This window comes from Channa argus, chromosome 5 (assembly GCF_033026475.1).
Source record: "Channa argus isolate prfri chromosome 5, Channa argus male v1.0, whole genome shotgun sequence".
Classification (NCBI taxonomy): Eukaryota; Metazoa; Chordata; class Actinopteri; order Anabantiformes; family Channidae; genus Channa; species Channa argus.
Genome location: NC_090201.1, coordinates 7,817,893 through 7,832,864, shown reverse-complemented (window position 1 = coordinate 7,832,864; position 14,972 = coordinate 7,817,893). Strand labels below are relative to the sequence as shown.

The 14,972-nt window shown below is 43.3% G+C and overlaps 1 protein-coding gene across 5 annotated transcripts; it reads right to left on the bottom strand.

Moving 5' to 3' along the window:
- Window positions 1-1,608: 1,608 nt before the first annotated feature.
- On the bottom strand, window positions 1,609-14,851 carry gata2a (GATA binding protein 2a). 5 transcript variants are annotated; one of them, XM_067503919.1, is made up of 6 exons: window positions 14,591-14,851; window positions 10,071-10,517; window positions 8,699-9,273; window positions 5,795-5,953; window positions 3,440-3,565; window positions 1,609-2,802 (listed from the first exon to the last, which is right to left on the bottom strand). In XM_067503919.1, the coding sequence occupies exons 2-6, from the start codon at window positions 10,297-10,299 to the stop codon at window positions 2,503-2,505; spliced, it is 1,389 nt and encodes a 462-aa protein (XP_067360020.1). In that variant the 5' UTR covers window positions 10,300-10,517; window positions 14,591-14,851; the 3' UTR covers window positions 1,609-2,502. The 5 variants fall into 5 exon arrangements, with proteins under 5 accessions (XP_067360020.1, XP_067360022.1, XP_067360019.1 ...); XM_067503921.1 differs by lacking the exon at window positions 14,591-14,851 and adding an exon at window positions 10,758-10,869 and having other exon boundaries at window positions 5,795-5,940; window positions 8,698-9,273; XM_067503918.1 differs by lacking the exon at window positions 14,591-14,851 and adding an exon at window positions 10,758-10,869.
- Between the last annotated feature and the right edge of the window lie 121 nt (window positions 14,852-14,972).

The window sequence follows — 14,972 nt, the reverse complement described above, 5'->3', positions numbered from 1 at the left end:
TATTGGCAGTCGAGCGTTACATTTTCACTGGTGTTCAGCAAGTGGATCAGGGTATCCCACCCACTCTCTGAAAACAGACACTCAGATGCAGTCTGTGTTTTGTGTGTGCTCTGATGTAGCCTAAGCGGACAACAGAGGGCTCCAGCCATACTGGATAGCAAAAGCACATGAATAAAACCTAGAATAAATATTATTTCCAATTTGAACTGATCGAGCCTGTGGGAAACCCCAGCAGATCAACCTCCACAGCAGTCCAGCAGATGTGAGCAGGGTGAAAGTTTCAGGGAGGGGTACTAGTCCGCTTTTAACTTAGACTGTTTAATCGGATGGTTTGTGCCGTGGCTGTGTGAGGGTATGCTGAGCCCAACAATGATGACCCCAAATTGGCCCTAATCGAGCAGACTCATTAGTGACTTGCTCTGTTCTTCAGCTCCGTTACTTTACTGTAATCGTCCAAATGAGAGGGGGAGACGGAATGACCGATATGGAGAGTGAGGGAGGATAAAAGACAAACAGAATAAATGGGAAGAAAGACGGTGAACGACAAAGATAAACAAAACAAAGAGAAAGAGAATGAAAAAAAGGCAGAGGTGAGGGAGAAACAGAGTCAACGCCTGCTTCCTGGCACCCTCAGCTGCGTGCACATCTGTGTGCAAAGGGTCTGAGCAGACCCCCACGTGTTTGCTCAGGTCGCCTGATTGCCTTTCCTTCCTCTTCTCTCTCCCACTAAAGACCCGCTGTCCTTCCTCTCACTCCATGCACCACAGCCAAAAGAGAGGGCTGATCCGACAGACACAGGGAGCGAGAACAGCTCCCACTGAACTGCACTCATGACTCAGTGTTTAACATGCGAATTCAGAAAACACTGGCCCTTGGAGATAAATAAGAGACTTTGTGTGGGTTATTTGGTTAAATAAGGGTGTGAATTAGGGTTTGTGTTTGTTTTTTTCCCAAGTGTGTGTATGAGCATGTGGGTATGTGCATATGTATGGCTGTGTGTGACTTTGGAGCCCTTCGCTGGAGCCTGCTGTCTGAGTACAATGGTCCAGCCTGAGGCCCCAGCTCCACAAAGAGGCCTTCTCTTAACAACGCGCCATCACGGCTAGAGGAGGAGCCTGACCAAAGCATTACCACGCTTAAGGGATCACAGAGCTTCCCTTGATACATCTGATATCAGTTATGGTTAAAATAATGTGGTGGCTATGGCTCAGGAGGTATAGCAGGTTGTCCACTAACGGCAGGGTCGGTGGTTCAGCTCCTCTGGTCCACATGTTGAAGCATCCTTCACAACACTAAGCCCCAACTTGCTTTTGTGTGTGTGTGTGTGTGTGTGTGTGTGTGTGTGTGTGTGTGTGTGTGTGTGTGTGTGTGTTTGTGTGTGTGTACCTCACTTATGAGTTGCTTTTGATACTGCCAAAGGCTAAAATGTAAAAGTAAATTATCAGGCTCCCCTCATTAAATGGACAGTTTTGTCTTAAGTTGTGTGTTTGGGCCCATGTGTGTCCGTGTGTGTGTTTGCGTGTCTGTGAGCCTGTGTGTTTCTATACATTTTTTATAAATATATATACGAATGACAGAGACAGACTAATCTGAAGCAGAACTGACAGATTGGACTTCAGTATTAAACTTTATTTCCTTTACGTTTGTGAGATGGAAAAAATGATAAAAACGTACAGCTCAGGAACTTTTTGTCTAAGATAAGTCAGTGTTTTTCTTTATGTAATAACCATGAAATTAAAGTCATAACAGTTTCCATGTGTCTTTGACGAAAGCTTAGAGAGTGAAAATAAATTATCGTAGCAATAATTATAACATCAAATATAATAACAATAATAGCAATTAAGCATTTATAAACACTCTATTTACTGCGCCTATTTTTTCCATAAAAGTCCAATATTAAAAACAGGTGACCATTGTGGTGGTTTACAATCCAGCGAGTGAGGAGAGCACTAGTTTTTGGGTAATGTAGTCTCAGTCTGACTGGTATGTAGCAGAGGTGTGCGGGTATTGTAGCTGTCAGCCACTCTGCAGACTTCCAGCACTGAGAAGCCTCTGTCTGTCCACAGCAGTTGTGAAGGACAGCCTAGGGATGGACAGGGTGCACATATTTCAGTATATGATGAGATGGTCATGAGGTGAAAACAGCGGTTCTTTTAGGACCTCTCATGAGTCTCCTGTTACCTGGTCGAGGAGAGGTGGGTACCAAAGTGACTTAGTAAAAATAAGCAAAATGAAGGACAAATTTCTTCATTCACTCCATTCCTGCAAGTCGCAAGCAGTCGCATTAGCTCTTGAGAGAGTCCACTAAAGTCCTGCTCTGTGGAGCGTCCCATCAGTGAGGTCAAGCATGACACAAACTTCTGTCATTAAGTCCAACTGAAAGTCCCTTCCCTCCAACCACTGTACATGACGGAAACAATTCTGCACAGCTTTCCGCCACTTAGTGTTAATGGCGATGTGGTGAATCCTACAAACGGAAGAATTCTTGGGCTGGAGGGGGCCTCAGTGAGGCTCAGCCCAGACCGGCGAGCGATTGGAGTGGTGGGGGTGACCAAACGATGGGTGAATGGGCGTAGGAGTAGGAAGCATGTGTCCCGAATGGCTGAATGGAGGCAAATGACCCATGTGGGTCATGTGGCTGGTGAGGCCGGGTGCACCGCCAAAGGGTGAGGACTTGTCCTGCATGCACTTGGATAGCTCATCAAATCCGTCCCCTGCTCTCTTGTTCCTCTTGGACTTGCTGGACATCTTGCGGTTGCGTGTCTGGATGCCTTCTTTCTTCATGGTCAGGGGTCTGTTGACCTGTAGAGAGCAGCACATTAGCTCAAGGCACAGCAGACAAAAACTTCACTGACAGTGTGAATGCTACAGAACAGCGGTACTGTGGTTTGTTTAGCTGCATCAGCTCCTATTTTAAAATGTCGCCAAACACAATTTTTATATTGCATTGTAGTTCATGTCCATTTCTTTCATGGTAGCCCAGTGTGAAATGAATGCTGTAAATAATGAGCAGCTGTTTTGCATACATAGCTCCATTAAAAGGTGAGTCAGGGGCGTTTTTAGCTTTTGTCTAATTTCAAACCAAACAGAACCGTCCTGGTCCATATGAATACATGGGGATGAGGACCAGGCTGGAGCTGAAAGGAGCAGCCTCAGACAAATCCTCATCAGTGTAACCGACGCTGTTACACTGAATGACAGTCCCACCCTGCAGTCTCTCAGGGGAGTAACGCCCCCCATTGAAACAACGATGGATTAATAAAAGAAAAAGGGCGACCGGTGGGTTCTGCTCGACAGGGTGAGCAGGCTTTGCCTCCACACTCTCACAGTTTCTCTGCTCCTAAATCGATACGAGCTGTCCGCCCACTTGACCAGTTAACGACCAGCTCCCCTCCTCCTTCCCCCCCAAAAAAGCTTAGTGTATTTTCAGGCTACTTACATTGTGCAGTTTAAAGTAAAGGCCGCAGGCGTTACACACCGGGTCTCCGTTCCCGTTGCGCCTCCACAGGGTGGTGGTGGTGGTCTGGCAGTTTGCACAGCAGGTGCCTGCACGTCTCGCTGCGGACTGGAGAAAGCAGAGAACGAGCATGGGTTAAACATTATGGTTATTTAGACGTCTATAGGCGGCTTATAATTGTTCCGTTTTTTAAATTACAGACACAGCAATACATTTATGCATCAGCACAAAATCAATAAGAGACAAAAAAGTTTTTTTAATTCAATTAAATGGCGACACTTTCGGGTATTTTCGGGACATTTCATCTTTGACGGCAAAGCCATATGCAGAGAAGCAATAAGGGAAGACTGGAAACATGACTTAACTCCTCCATTAAATCGATTGCATGTATGCGGATCGTTATAACCATTATTAAATAGTCTAAGTGCGCAGTAAAGACGTGTTTTCCTATTTTTTTAGAAAAAGTTCCATTCTGTAAAAGTCTGTCCTAATTGTAATATTTAATTAATAAAATATAGCAGCATAAGTACGCTGCTATTATAGAGGCCTTGTGTAACCCCGGCGTTTATCCTGATCCAGGGAAACTAGTCTACAAGTCGTGTAAGACCCGGTGTCCTGCCTGGCAGTGTGCTCCGGCGTCCATTGCGGATCAATTCTTCACACATAATAAGAAACATTAGCTTTACATGCAAGGGCCCTCCGGCTCCCTTTGCTTCGCAAGCAGCATCCAGGTTTTTCTTTTAATTAATGTCAGGTGGACTCTTTGCTATTGACCAGGACAGCAACAATAACTATATATGAACATAACGTATATGAAAAAATACACCGCTGCGCATTAAGACTGTACACTACCCAGTGAGAATGACAAACAAGAGAAGAGCATAAATCCATTTATTTTCCAATCCCCGCCCCTCACGGTCTGCCTCTTCACACATAAGCGGCTCCTCCACTGTTGTGATAATCTCTTTACAGTATATGTCAGTCTGGCCACAGAGAATGCAGCGCGCTGGTTGAGGGCGGAAACAGCCGGGAGCCTGACTTCCTTATCTGGGCCGGGCAGATATCCGGATAGGAAACAACTGGATGCCCCTTTGAACACAACTCTGAAAAACACTTGAGCTGAAAATGCAAAACCTACAGCCACATGGTTTGAGCTAGTGAAACTGTAATGGATTTTTCAGCGGAGAAACGACGTGGAGATGGTCAAGGAACGACATAATTTTTTTTTTTTAATTAAAAACATACAAATATTCTACCCTGCTGATAGACTGATGGCGGCCCAAATTACCTGCTAATGTTCATGAAGACTATTACACGCAAGCTACAGCCTCTGCAGTCATAATTATCCATAGTAAATAAATAAATAAAAAAGCCCACACGATTCAGGTCAAATGCTTAAACCTGTACTAAATTTTGTGTTATTTATTTTTTTAATTTAAATACTTTTATATGGATGTTTTTATTATATTATTGTTGTTGTTGTTATTGTTGTTATTATGATTATTATTATGTTCCTAAATTGGTTGCTGTTGAACATTTGTCAATGTTTCTCAATCACCGAATGCTTTAGGTTAAAGGTAACGTAAAGGTAACCATAACAGAAAATAAAATCATTTTTACTTTGTAGACATGTATTGTTATTTGCAGCTGCTTCAGAATATCTACAAAACAAAATGCTTGGATATGTTTGTAGACAGCTACTTATGAGAAATAAGAATATCAGAATAAGAATATGAGAATAAAACTTTTGCAAACTAGTAAACAGACCAGGAGCAACTGGAAAGGATTGACCTTTAAATGTAATAGTAGTAATATAATAAAATAAGCTGTAAAAAGCTTTTAAAAAATCATATGTGTTCTTGTTTGAGAGGAGAGGGAGATACATTTTCAAATATAATTAAATACAAGAATACAGTGATTTTGAAATTGTTTTCAAGCCATAAAATAAATAAATTAGAGCACAAAGAAATGTATTCAGCTTCAGCATAGGGTTAATGTCAGAGGAGGCTTTGGAGCTGCAGAGGTACATCAACAACAAGACTTCTATGTGTTCATGCTGCTTTTCATTTACTCAAGTATGGTGTTAACTAAAGCAGCATGGGCATTGGTATCAGTAACAGTATCAGAAGTACCAGCAATAATGATAGCAGGAACAATGGCAATAGTAGCAGTATTGTAACAGGCCATGAAGGCGGATCATCAGGGGGCGAGAGGGACAAACAATTCCAGGAAGATCATAGGGAAAATATAACTTTCCTGGAATTGTGCAGCCGGCATCTGCTTTGTGCTCATATTTAGGTGCCCTGTCTCAGAGTGGAGTGTGCAGTGAGAACTCACCAGTCTACGTTTGGGCTTGATAAGCGGCCTGTTCTGTCCGTTCATCTTGTGGTACAGTCCGCAGGCATTGCACAAGTAGTGGCCCGTACCATCTCGCCGCCACAGAGGGGTGGAGGTGGCACCACAGTTTACACATTCACGGCCCTCTGCATATAGTTCAAGAGAAGGAGACAAGAAGAAATTTTATATAATTAAAAAATTCACCATCTGACAAAAAACACAAATAGCAGCTGTCTAGACCAGTCGGGCAATTACGCAACACTGAATGACCCCAGGCGGCCCTGTATTATGAAGTCAAAATCTGTCTGATGATGGTGACAATGTCCATATCCGTGTGCTAATGTGCACGGCTGTCATGAACATAGACACCTCTATGTAAACCGATCCAGATTGGGGAGCCCAGAGGCAGCCAGAACATGTCCAGAGGTGTCCAACAAGAAGAATGAGACACACCATCAAATTAGGACTACATTATTCATCAGCTCAGTGGGCACCCACGAGAGGAAACATAAGTGTGTGTTGATGGTATTAAATGTGCCAGACAGTGTTGCAGCCTTTGATGGAAACCTTGCATGCCAGTTGGCTGCAATTAATAATCTAGAAAAGGAGTTCAAGCCAACATTCTTTTAATGAGGTTTGTTTTTTTTTCTGTAACAGTGACTGGAACAAACACCTGTGCATATAAAAACCGTCTTTTTTCAAAGTAATTCCCTCAACCCTCTTCTCTCCCATACAGGTTTGACTGACTTCAAACAGCCTGTTGCTAAACCGATTCATTTAATTCAAGTATCCTTCTCTCCCTAGAGCATCCTCTCATTATTCCTGTTATAATGCCAGCAACACCCAAATTCCCACCCTCGCGCCACAATGGAATCTGACCTGAGCACAAAGCTATGTTCCTTTTGAAATGCATCTCGGTGCTTTTTTTGCACCTCCCTTCTCTTCTTCTTAAGTGTTTCGCAAGTCTAGCAGCCACATTAGTGTTAGTTGGGGTCATCAACGTATTAAATATTCACCAGCAATGACTGATGTATTACGTCTTGTGCAATGTATAGTGTCGAAATAAAAAAAGGAAGATAAAAAGCTTAGTGTGAAAAGGTAGGGTAGAAAGGAGGCGGTAGAGGGGTTCTGGCTTGAGGTAAAGGAAGCCACACTACTGTAAGGTATATGTGCTGACAGCTGAAATGTCATTGTGGCATTTTGCACAACAATCAATCACCATTACTGGCACTGGACATAGACTTTGATAGATAAGAGCCTTTTTAATGCTGCAGCTGATATGTTTGTGTTAGTGATTCAGACGCAGTGTGGCCAGCTTCTTTTAAATGTCAGAGTGTAACATTTCCCTCCTACAAAAGCTCACATTCACTCACATTATCAGACAGTGAACATTTCCCAGGTGTATTAAAAAGTGCCGGAACAATGGATGGCAATGTTGATAATTGCAGTCCTGCATTAAGAGCAACTTGTTAGCTCTAAATGCTTTTTCACGTCTGTTGTTACTTTTTGTCCATTAATCCAGCATACAACAGCTGGAAGGATGTAGGGAATTTACAGACCCATTACGAGGCTGAGCTATTTTTCAAATGTCAGCACATTAACATCAGACATAAAGTCTAAATATTACTCCCAGTATGTGGTGTATTGAATCAGGTGCTTGGCCAGACAATCAGAAACAAAAGCCTGTGTTTTAGTGAAAATAATGTTATTGGCTCCCTTTTTATTTGTTTGTTTTTTGTTTGTTTGTTTGTTTTTGTCTTGCTTTTTGGGAAAGAATATAATTGGGATTACTAAATGCCCTGTTCACTTCTGAAATAGCCTATACTTTAATCTGTCACATAGAGAGCTCCTGTGGACTTGGTTGCCTCCAATTCGTGACAGTGGATTGGGCCAAGGCCATGCTTAAAAACACAAACAGCAGGGCTCTGTCGCCTTTGCTTTGTTAGTACTGAAGAGAGCGGTGGGAGGGGTGGAGGTCGTGATTTGTTCACTTGGAGGTATACAGGATATGGCAGGAGCCAGGGCGTCGTGACTCCTTCATTTTTAAGTGCAATAACGGTCACAAAATTAGAGGAGTAAAAAACGAGCCGATGACACGAAGAAAAAGGCATTTGAGAGTAGACTTTTAATAAAAATCTAGATAAAGGTGACGTGAAATTTTTTGCGCAAGACTTTAAAATATATTGTAATTTTTCCTTTGTGTTAGAGTATTTATTTTTTTATTCTATTTTTTAACTAAACCAACAAAAAAGAAATACAACTATGAGCAATTTGTTAGTTTAATTAGATATAATCTCGTTTTCTTTCAAGTCTACTCTTGTGCTGCAGAATCCTTTGATCTTGGCCCTTGCTGGACATTTAGTAAATGCTTGAACCCGATTAGTGACTGGTTTCACCTATGGTTGATTCCTCTCTAAAGTGAGCGTGTTTAAGTGGATGGAGCTTGCATAGGCGAGGACTGTGATGGGACAGAGATAAGAGTTGTCAGGACAGCTTTTCAGACGACAGAAGAATTCGATATGGAAATGATCACCTTTTTGTGTATGTGGCTCGTTAGAGCAACAAGTCGTGCTAAAGTTGTAACTGTAGTAAGAATTAAATTTGGGGTCAAAAATAAATAGAGCTACTATCAGTATAAACTAGACACTTGTATAAATGCCCGTACGCCAATGTCCACACACTTGTAAAAACAGAATCCTATGACAATGGCAGGCTATAATAATATTATTACACGATGACAAATGAAACATTTATGTACTAAAGATTGGCTGAGTAAACTGTGGACTAGTGCGCACCGCTTCACTGCTCAGCTGAATAAACCATAACCATTTAACAGCCTATGGTTTTATCAGTTTGGTATTTTATCTGATTAAGAGAGAAACTCAAACACACGTGAGACTCACCTGAGCTCGACCTGGCTTTGTTTTTGCATTTGGGCGTAAAGCTTGAGGAGGACCCTCCGAGCAGGCTGCCGGGGTGGAAAAGACTGCCGCTGTATTCGTGGGCTGTATGCAGAGGATAGGCCGGGTAGGTCGGGATGGGGTGATGCGTGGCCGCGGCCTGGCTGTTCATCGAGGCCAGGCCGCTGCGCAGCGGACTACAGCTCTCCATTTTCATGCTGTCCGTCAGCGGCACCTGGTACTTGATCGACTCTTTCTCATCCATCCTGGTCGAGGTGGAGGTCGGAGAGGTAGGGCCTGGGTCTGGGGACACGTCTTTCGGAGGGGTAGGGGGGAAGCTGTAGAGGTGCGGGCTGGAGTGGGACGCTGGGGTGAGCGACGACACGGGAGCCGTGCCGGTGCTGCTGCTGCAGGAGTAGCCGGAGCCGGTGGGGTGGAGGCCGGGTTTGCTAAAGTGGCTGACCGCCCATGCGTTGTGGTGGTGGGCAGCGGAGAGAGCTGCTTTCCCTGCGTCCAGCCAGGGAATTCCGGGGCTGTGAATGAGGTGTGGACGGCAAACCTGGTTCCCAGTGAGGCGAGCTGAAATGCAAAATAATCCGTTTTAATGAAGTTTTTCCTGTTTTTTTAAATATGTTTCTTTAACAAAACAATTCTGCCATACGTTTGCACAGCATATCAGAAAAGTCTTACCTAATAACTGCCCGGAATTACTGAGGTCCGACATTTAGTATAATGCTGGCAATTATTTTTAAATAACAGTTTTCTCCACAACCAGTTAATTCAAAATTTCTATCAAGCGAGTGTAGTCACACACATTTCGCCTGTAAAGTTTACACAGGCTTGGACAATAAAAAAAAAATCCGAAAGTAAAAAATACACTAAAACTAGCTCCTGGTCAGGGCGGTATCTTTTCATCGGCTGCAACTTTCGGACTAAAGATTATTAGTAAATTTGCGGTTTTTATTTTAAGTCCGGGAAGTGCCTCTCCCTCTCTCCCTCCAGAAACTCCTGCCCCAACAGAGAGGGGTTAAATGACATACTTCCCTTTCCTCTCGCTGTCATTTGCTAGAAATTCCTTTTATGTTGGTGAATCGGCCCAGGGGTGCCAAGACTTTTAAGCCAATAACTTTACACATTGTTTAACAGTGTTCCTGTCCGAATTAATAGATGTTTTCGAAAACCCGACACACACACACACACAAACACGCAGATAAGCATAAATAATGGTTTAATTATCGACTGATAATTGTTATTTAAACAGGTTTATTGTAACACTAATGCTAAATGCAATTTGCAGATTTTTCACGTTCCCAATTTCTCATCGTGACTAAACGTCTTGCGAAAATACTGTGACTGTAAACATAAGCGCATCTCACCGTGTGCTTGGCTGTAGGTGACCCTTGCCCGGGAGTTGGTGTAGTATGGGTTCCCTTGAGAGTCCAAGTGGTTCAGGAACATGTCAACTTCGTCCTGGGGCAGTAAAGGCGCCATGGGCTCCATGTAGTTGTGGCTCAGTGTGTGGTGGTGAGAGTCCGGGTGCTGGCCGTTCAGCACTGCATGATGGTGCGCCATCCACCGAGACTGATCAGCCGCAGCGACCTCCATGACTGAGCTGGTCGCCTCCTCTCCTCTCCTCTGAATGCCTGAATGCGTCTTTGTGTGTTGGTCTATACTTTTAGGCTATATTTACCTCCAAATGGCAAGGGGCGATTAGTTCCTTCTTACAGTATAGTTCCTGAACTGTGAAAGTCTCTGCTGTGTTTATTTACTTCAGAAATAGAATCCTTAAATAACCCGGGCTCCTCTTTTCTCCTGCGGGATCCCTGCAATGAGACGAAAACAAAATGTTAATTCATCAACACCGTGGCCGCTCCCGTTCCATTCAGTAAAAAAATCAATCCTTATATTTCATCTAATCGCAGCAGAAGACACGTGAAATCTACTTTGCATACTCTACCTGATTACAAGTCAATAACAAAGTAATGCACAGCTGCCTCTGTGTCGAATCACTGTATTCCGTGCCCGCATAAAGAAACAAATAAAAATAAGTTTCCTCTGGATACCTGTTGCAATTTCAATCAGATGACGGCAAATGCAGCTTGCATGTGTAAATCTCCTGATCCGTGCAATACTCAGCCTCATTAATGAGATGTGGCGCAGACTGCTACGGCTGGCGCCAGTAAATTCCCATATCAAGCAACGTGAGGCGGGGCTTCGATGTGAGCCAATCACATGCAGCCCTGCCACAATTGGCTCGCTGCATCCCTGCTCTCCTTTCTATTTCCATTTTCCTGCACGGAGAAACTAAAAGACTTATCAATCAGCAGTGTATTTTCTCCGGGGTCTTTTTCTCTCATGAAGCTCACACTGTATAAGTATCATAGTTTCTGATTATCTGCCTTTTTTCTGCGGCACTTAAAAACCTAAAGACAGACATTTAACAAGGAGGCAAGTTCAGCTTGTACAATACATGGCTTATGATAATTAGACTTATTTAACATTTTAATGAGTAAGTACGGCAGTAAGTCGCCTTCACCTGTGTGAGCCCATCGGAAAAACATCCATGACAATATCTTAGGGAATGTTTTGACTGTGGATGATGCTTTAGTGTCTCATTCCTTTGCAAATATTTTTTTTCTCTTTTACCATTATTCTGCTGATTGAGCTTCACATTGCTGACAGCAATTGTAAGTGTTGTTTTTCGCATAGTGCTGTTGTGTAAATAAATTGCTTTATCTGCACCTCTAAAACCAACAGAGGAGGAGTCGATTTATGACCCCGAAATTGCCCCATTGTTGGGAGCGCCTAATAGTCTTTAATTAGTAGCAGGACATTCCTCCTGTGAAAACAGGAGGAACAAAACAATATTCAAACACAGTCTGCATACTAATGGCGCCTCTTTCTCACTTCGGGGCACCAGGGATGGACGCAGGGCCTCACCTGTAAAAACTAGTTGGTGATCATTAGTGTGTCCTAAAAAAACCTCTCACACAAATAATTTAACAGACGCGTGTTGCTATTTATTATTGTTACAAATATTGTATCAAGAAACAAGGTGGTACATAGCTTAGGCCAAATATAGGGTGAAACAAAATTTCTGTTGAATTTTGACATATTCTGTATTAACTGAGCACGTAGGCCTATTTACAGAGACACGAAGACAAAATAAACCCTGCGAGCAAAAAATATACACCTGAGAGAGAGAAAGAGATCAGGAATTTAACCCAGACCGGCCGCCAGGCAGACGCCGAGACGTGACGTCACTGACTGACGGGGTTGGGAGCTTGCGGGGCCTCTGCTATCTGGTCAAAAGGTAGGTCTCCAGGTAAAAGACCCCTACTATGACTGTGATGACACTGTAGCCACAATGCAGGTCATTAGGGCAACAATCACGCTCTAATCTGATGTTATACCTGCAGAGTAAATGTGTGTTTCAGCCATCAGTCATTAAACCACTGGCACGTTGCCAGAGGCAGTGAGTTGATGAGCTCAGCCCTTTGAGCTTGTCATCTCCTAAAAGCAACAAATTAGAGCTTGTGGGGCAGCAGAGGCCCAGCTACCTGAATAACTGGCATTCCACAGGAGCACCAACGTTTGCAGGCGAAGTGAGACCATCTTAAACATATTCACTGTCCTTTTGAGAAATATTGTACTTTAGCGCACGATGGATAAATAATGCACTATTTGTATGCTTAATAAAAGGAATCTATTTTATGCCATGGAGTAATTTCTGTCACACATGTTTGAAGCTGAAGCAACAAGAACTCGCTCTGTTTGTGCATGAATAAGTGACCAGTGATGCTCTTGTTCTAGAGGGTTAGTAGTGAAAGGACTTTTTTTTTTCTCAGCACGGTAACGTGTCACTATAGCCTGTAGTGGTCAGCTTGTGTGCCTGTGTTGCGATCTGACTGTGTTAACCACTGGGTCTTGGAGAGTGGGTCAGGCTCAGTCTAGCTGCTGCAGCATACCCATTGTTGTTTCGCGTTTGCCAAATGGATTACTCAGCAGGATTTAGCTCTCTGTAATTTATACCTTCATTAATCCCATTTGTATCTGTGCTGGAACAAAGGATGGGAGAGGGTGACGGAGGGTTAGTGGAGAGTGCGTGGTGGGGGTGGCGGTGGGGGTTGCTGTTGCTTTGCTTTTGTCTTTCTCAAGGACACAGAAGCATTGTTTCACACAGGGATGCTATCCTAGACCGGAGAACACTATCCCTCTCACAACAAGTCCTGCACCAGGTGAGAACTGTGTGCAACAACTGTATCGCTGTGCAGCCACAGTGGCTAATGAACAACAAGATTATCATTCCGATCCATGCTGTTATTAAATGGGATTGGCTTTCTCTACCTGTTTGTTCCCATTGGGCACAGTCATCCATCATTATCCAGAGTGTAGGTGCGTTTGACTGTGCAAGTGCGAGTGCGCGTCTGACTGTGTGTTGGGGGGGGGGGGGGGTGAAGAGCCACAGTGGGGCTTGTGAAGATAAGCAGAGCCAGAGAGAAGAGAATGACACAAGCCAGCTGAAGCATTATTGTCCCCTTTACTCACAGCTAATTAGATCGAGCCAGGGCACTGGGGGGGCTTTACAGGCACAAGCACCCAGAGACAAGACCAAATAACGGCTGAAAGAGGGGCCTGGATGCTGCTATGAGAGCAGCACTCACTGCCATTTAAGCAGTTTGTGCTCAGAATAATAACATTTCAGAATAAGGGAAGACATAACGCATGGATAACACACTTAACAAAAGAGATTAGCGAGTTGAAAGTGATTCTGAGGTTCTTAACAAAAAACTACTGGGGCTATAAATACAGAATATTTATGGAGCTGCTGTAAATGGCACACAATGGTTCTACAAACAAAACTTTATGATAAACAGAGATGTAGCTTGTGATGACCTCTTTACATGCTCACAGAATTTTAACGTGTAGCTATTTTGCAACACTTTTGCGACATATTCTGCTCACTCACAGGACTCTACATAATTACTTAGCATTATTTGAATGATCTATCAACAGCCTCGTCCATAAAAGAGAGGGAATGAGAGAGAGAGACAGAGACAGAGAGAGAGAGAGAGAGGGGTCGGTGTAAAAAGGTGTGTTGACACCAGCGCCAGCATGCCTGTGGAGACCCCAGTCCGCCCCTGTCCCTGCTCCAGCATTGTACTGATGTGATTGCTCTTTCTGGTGATGAAAGAGGATCGCTAGAGTCATTACGCACTGTAAAGCGTGACAATTGAATACTTTTGTCGTCACTAATATCACGCTGATGATACATTAATCCATTTCGTGATCGAGGTTTTATTCCAGAAATACACCACCTCGCCAGCGGCGACATAAAGTGGGTTACAGTGAAACAAATTTTTGATAGTGGCCTAATACTTTTGTGACCGTGTGGACGCATTTAAATTGTAGAAATTGTCTCCGTATCCTGCGTGCAATAGGCTTTAAACGTTGCCTAATAATTGTTCATCTTTGTTAATTTTTCTTTTTATTCGCTCGCCTATAAAGTACTATCCTGTAGCTTCATGGGTTATAAATTATTAGTTTTTATAAGGGTGAAAGGGAAAATATAACAAACGTTGTATAGCCTTTACATATTATATTCTGTTTTATTATGAAGCTTCATGTACCAATCATGACACACTGAGACTGAATGTGAATGTAAATATTATTAACAAAGCTTAAAAGCAACAAGCATAATTTCTGAACCAATATGGAAACTGTATCGAGCAATATGAAAAAAATACCCCGTTCGTTTGGCCACAATAATATTAATACCGACTGATATTAACCTATATTTTTTAACCATTTTACATTTTATTGTAAAAGCCAAACTCATGTATTCATGGCATATTAAAATGACAGCTATTGTTAAAGCCATAAATTACTGACTGACCTGTTCCAGTCCGGAGAGGCGTTTCTTAGTCAAACCGGTGAAAGTGGCTCCATCTGATCCAGCGCTCAGCTTCGGTGCTTCTCTCCAAAATAACGGCGTAAAATGAACGATCGTTGCGGAAAGGCGTCCGGATGAGCCCCGATTTTTAAAGACGCGCCCGAGACGTGCCGTAAGAATAGGAGGCCGAGCTGATCTCAGTGCATCACCCAGCAGAGAGCGGTGTGTGCCTGCTGTCTCTCGCTGTATCCAAACCTCTCTGAAAATGAGCAAAAACTTCTGTGGCCGCAAGAGAGGCTGCATGCAGACACACATACACACTCACACACACATAGCAACGTAATGGCACGTCAGCCAGCAGCCCGTCTTCCGGGTCCCGGTTAAA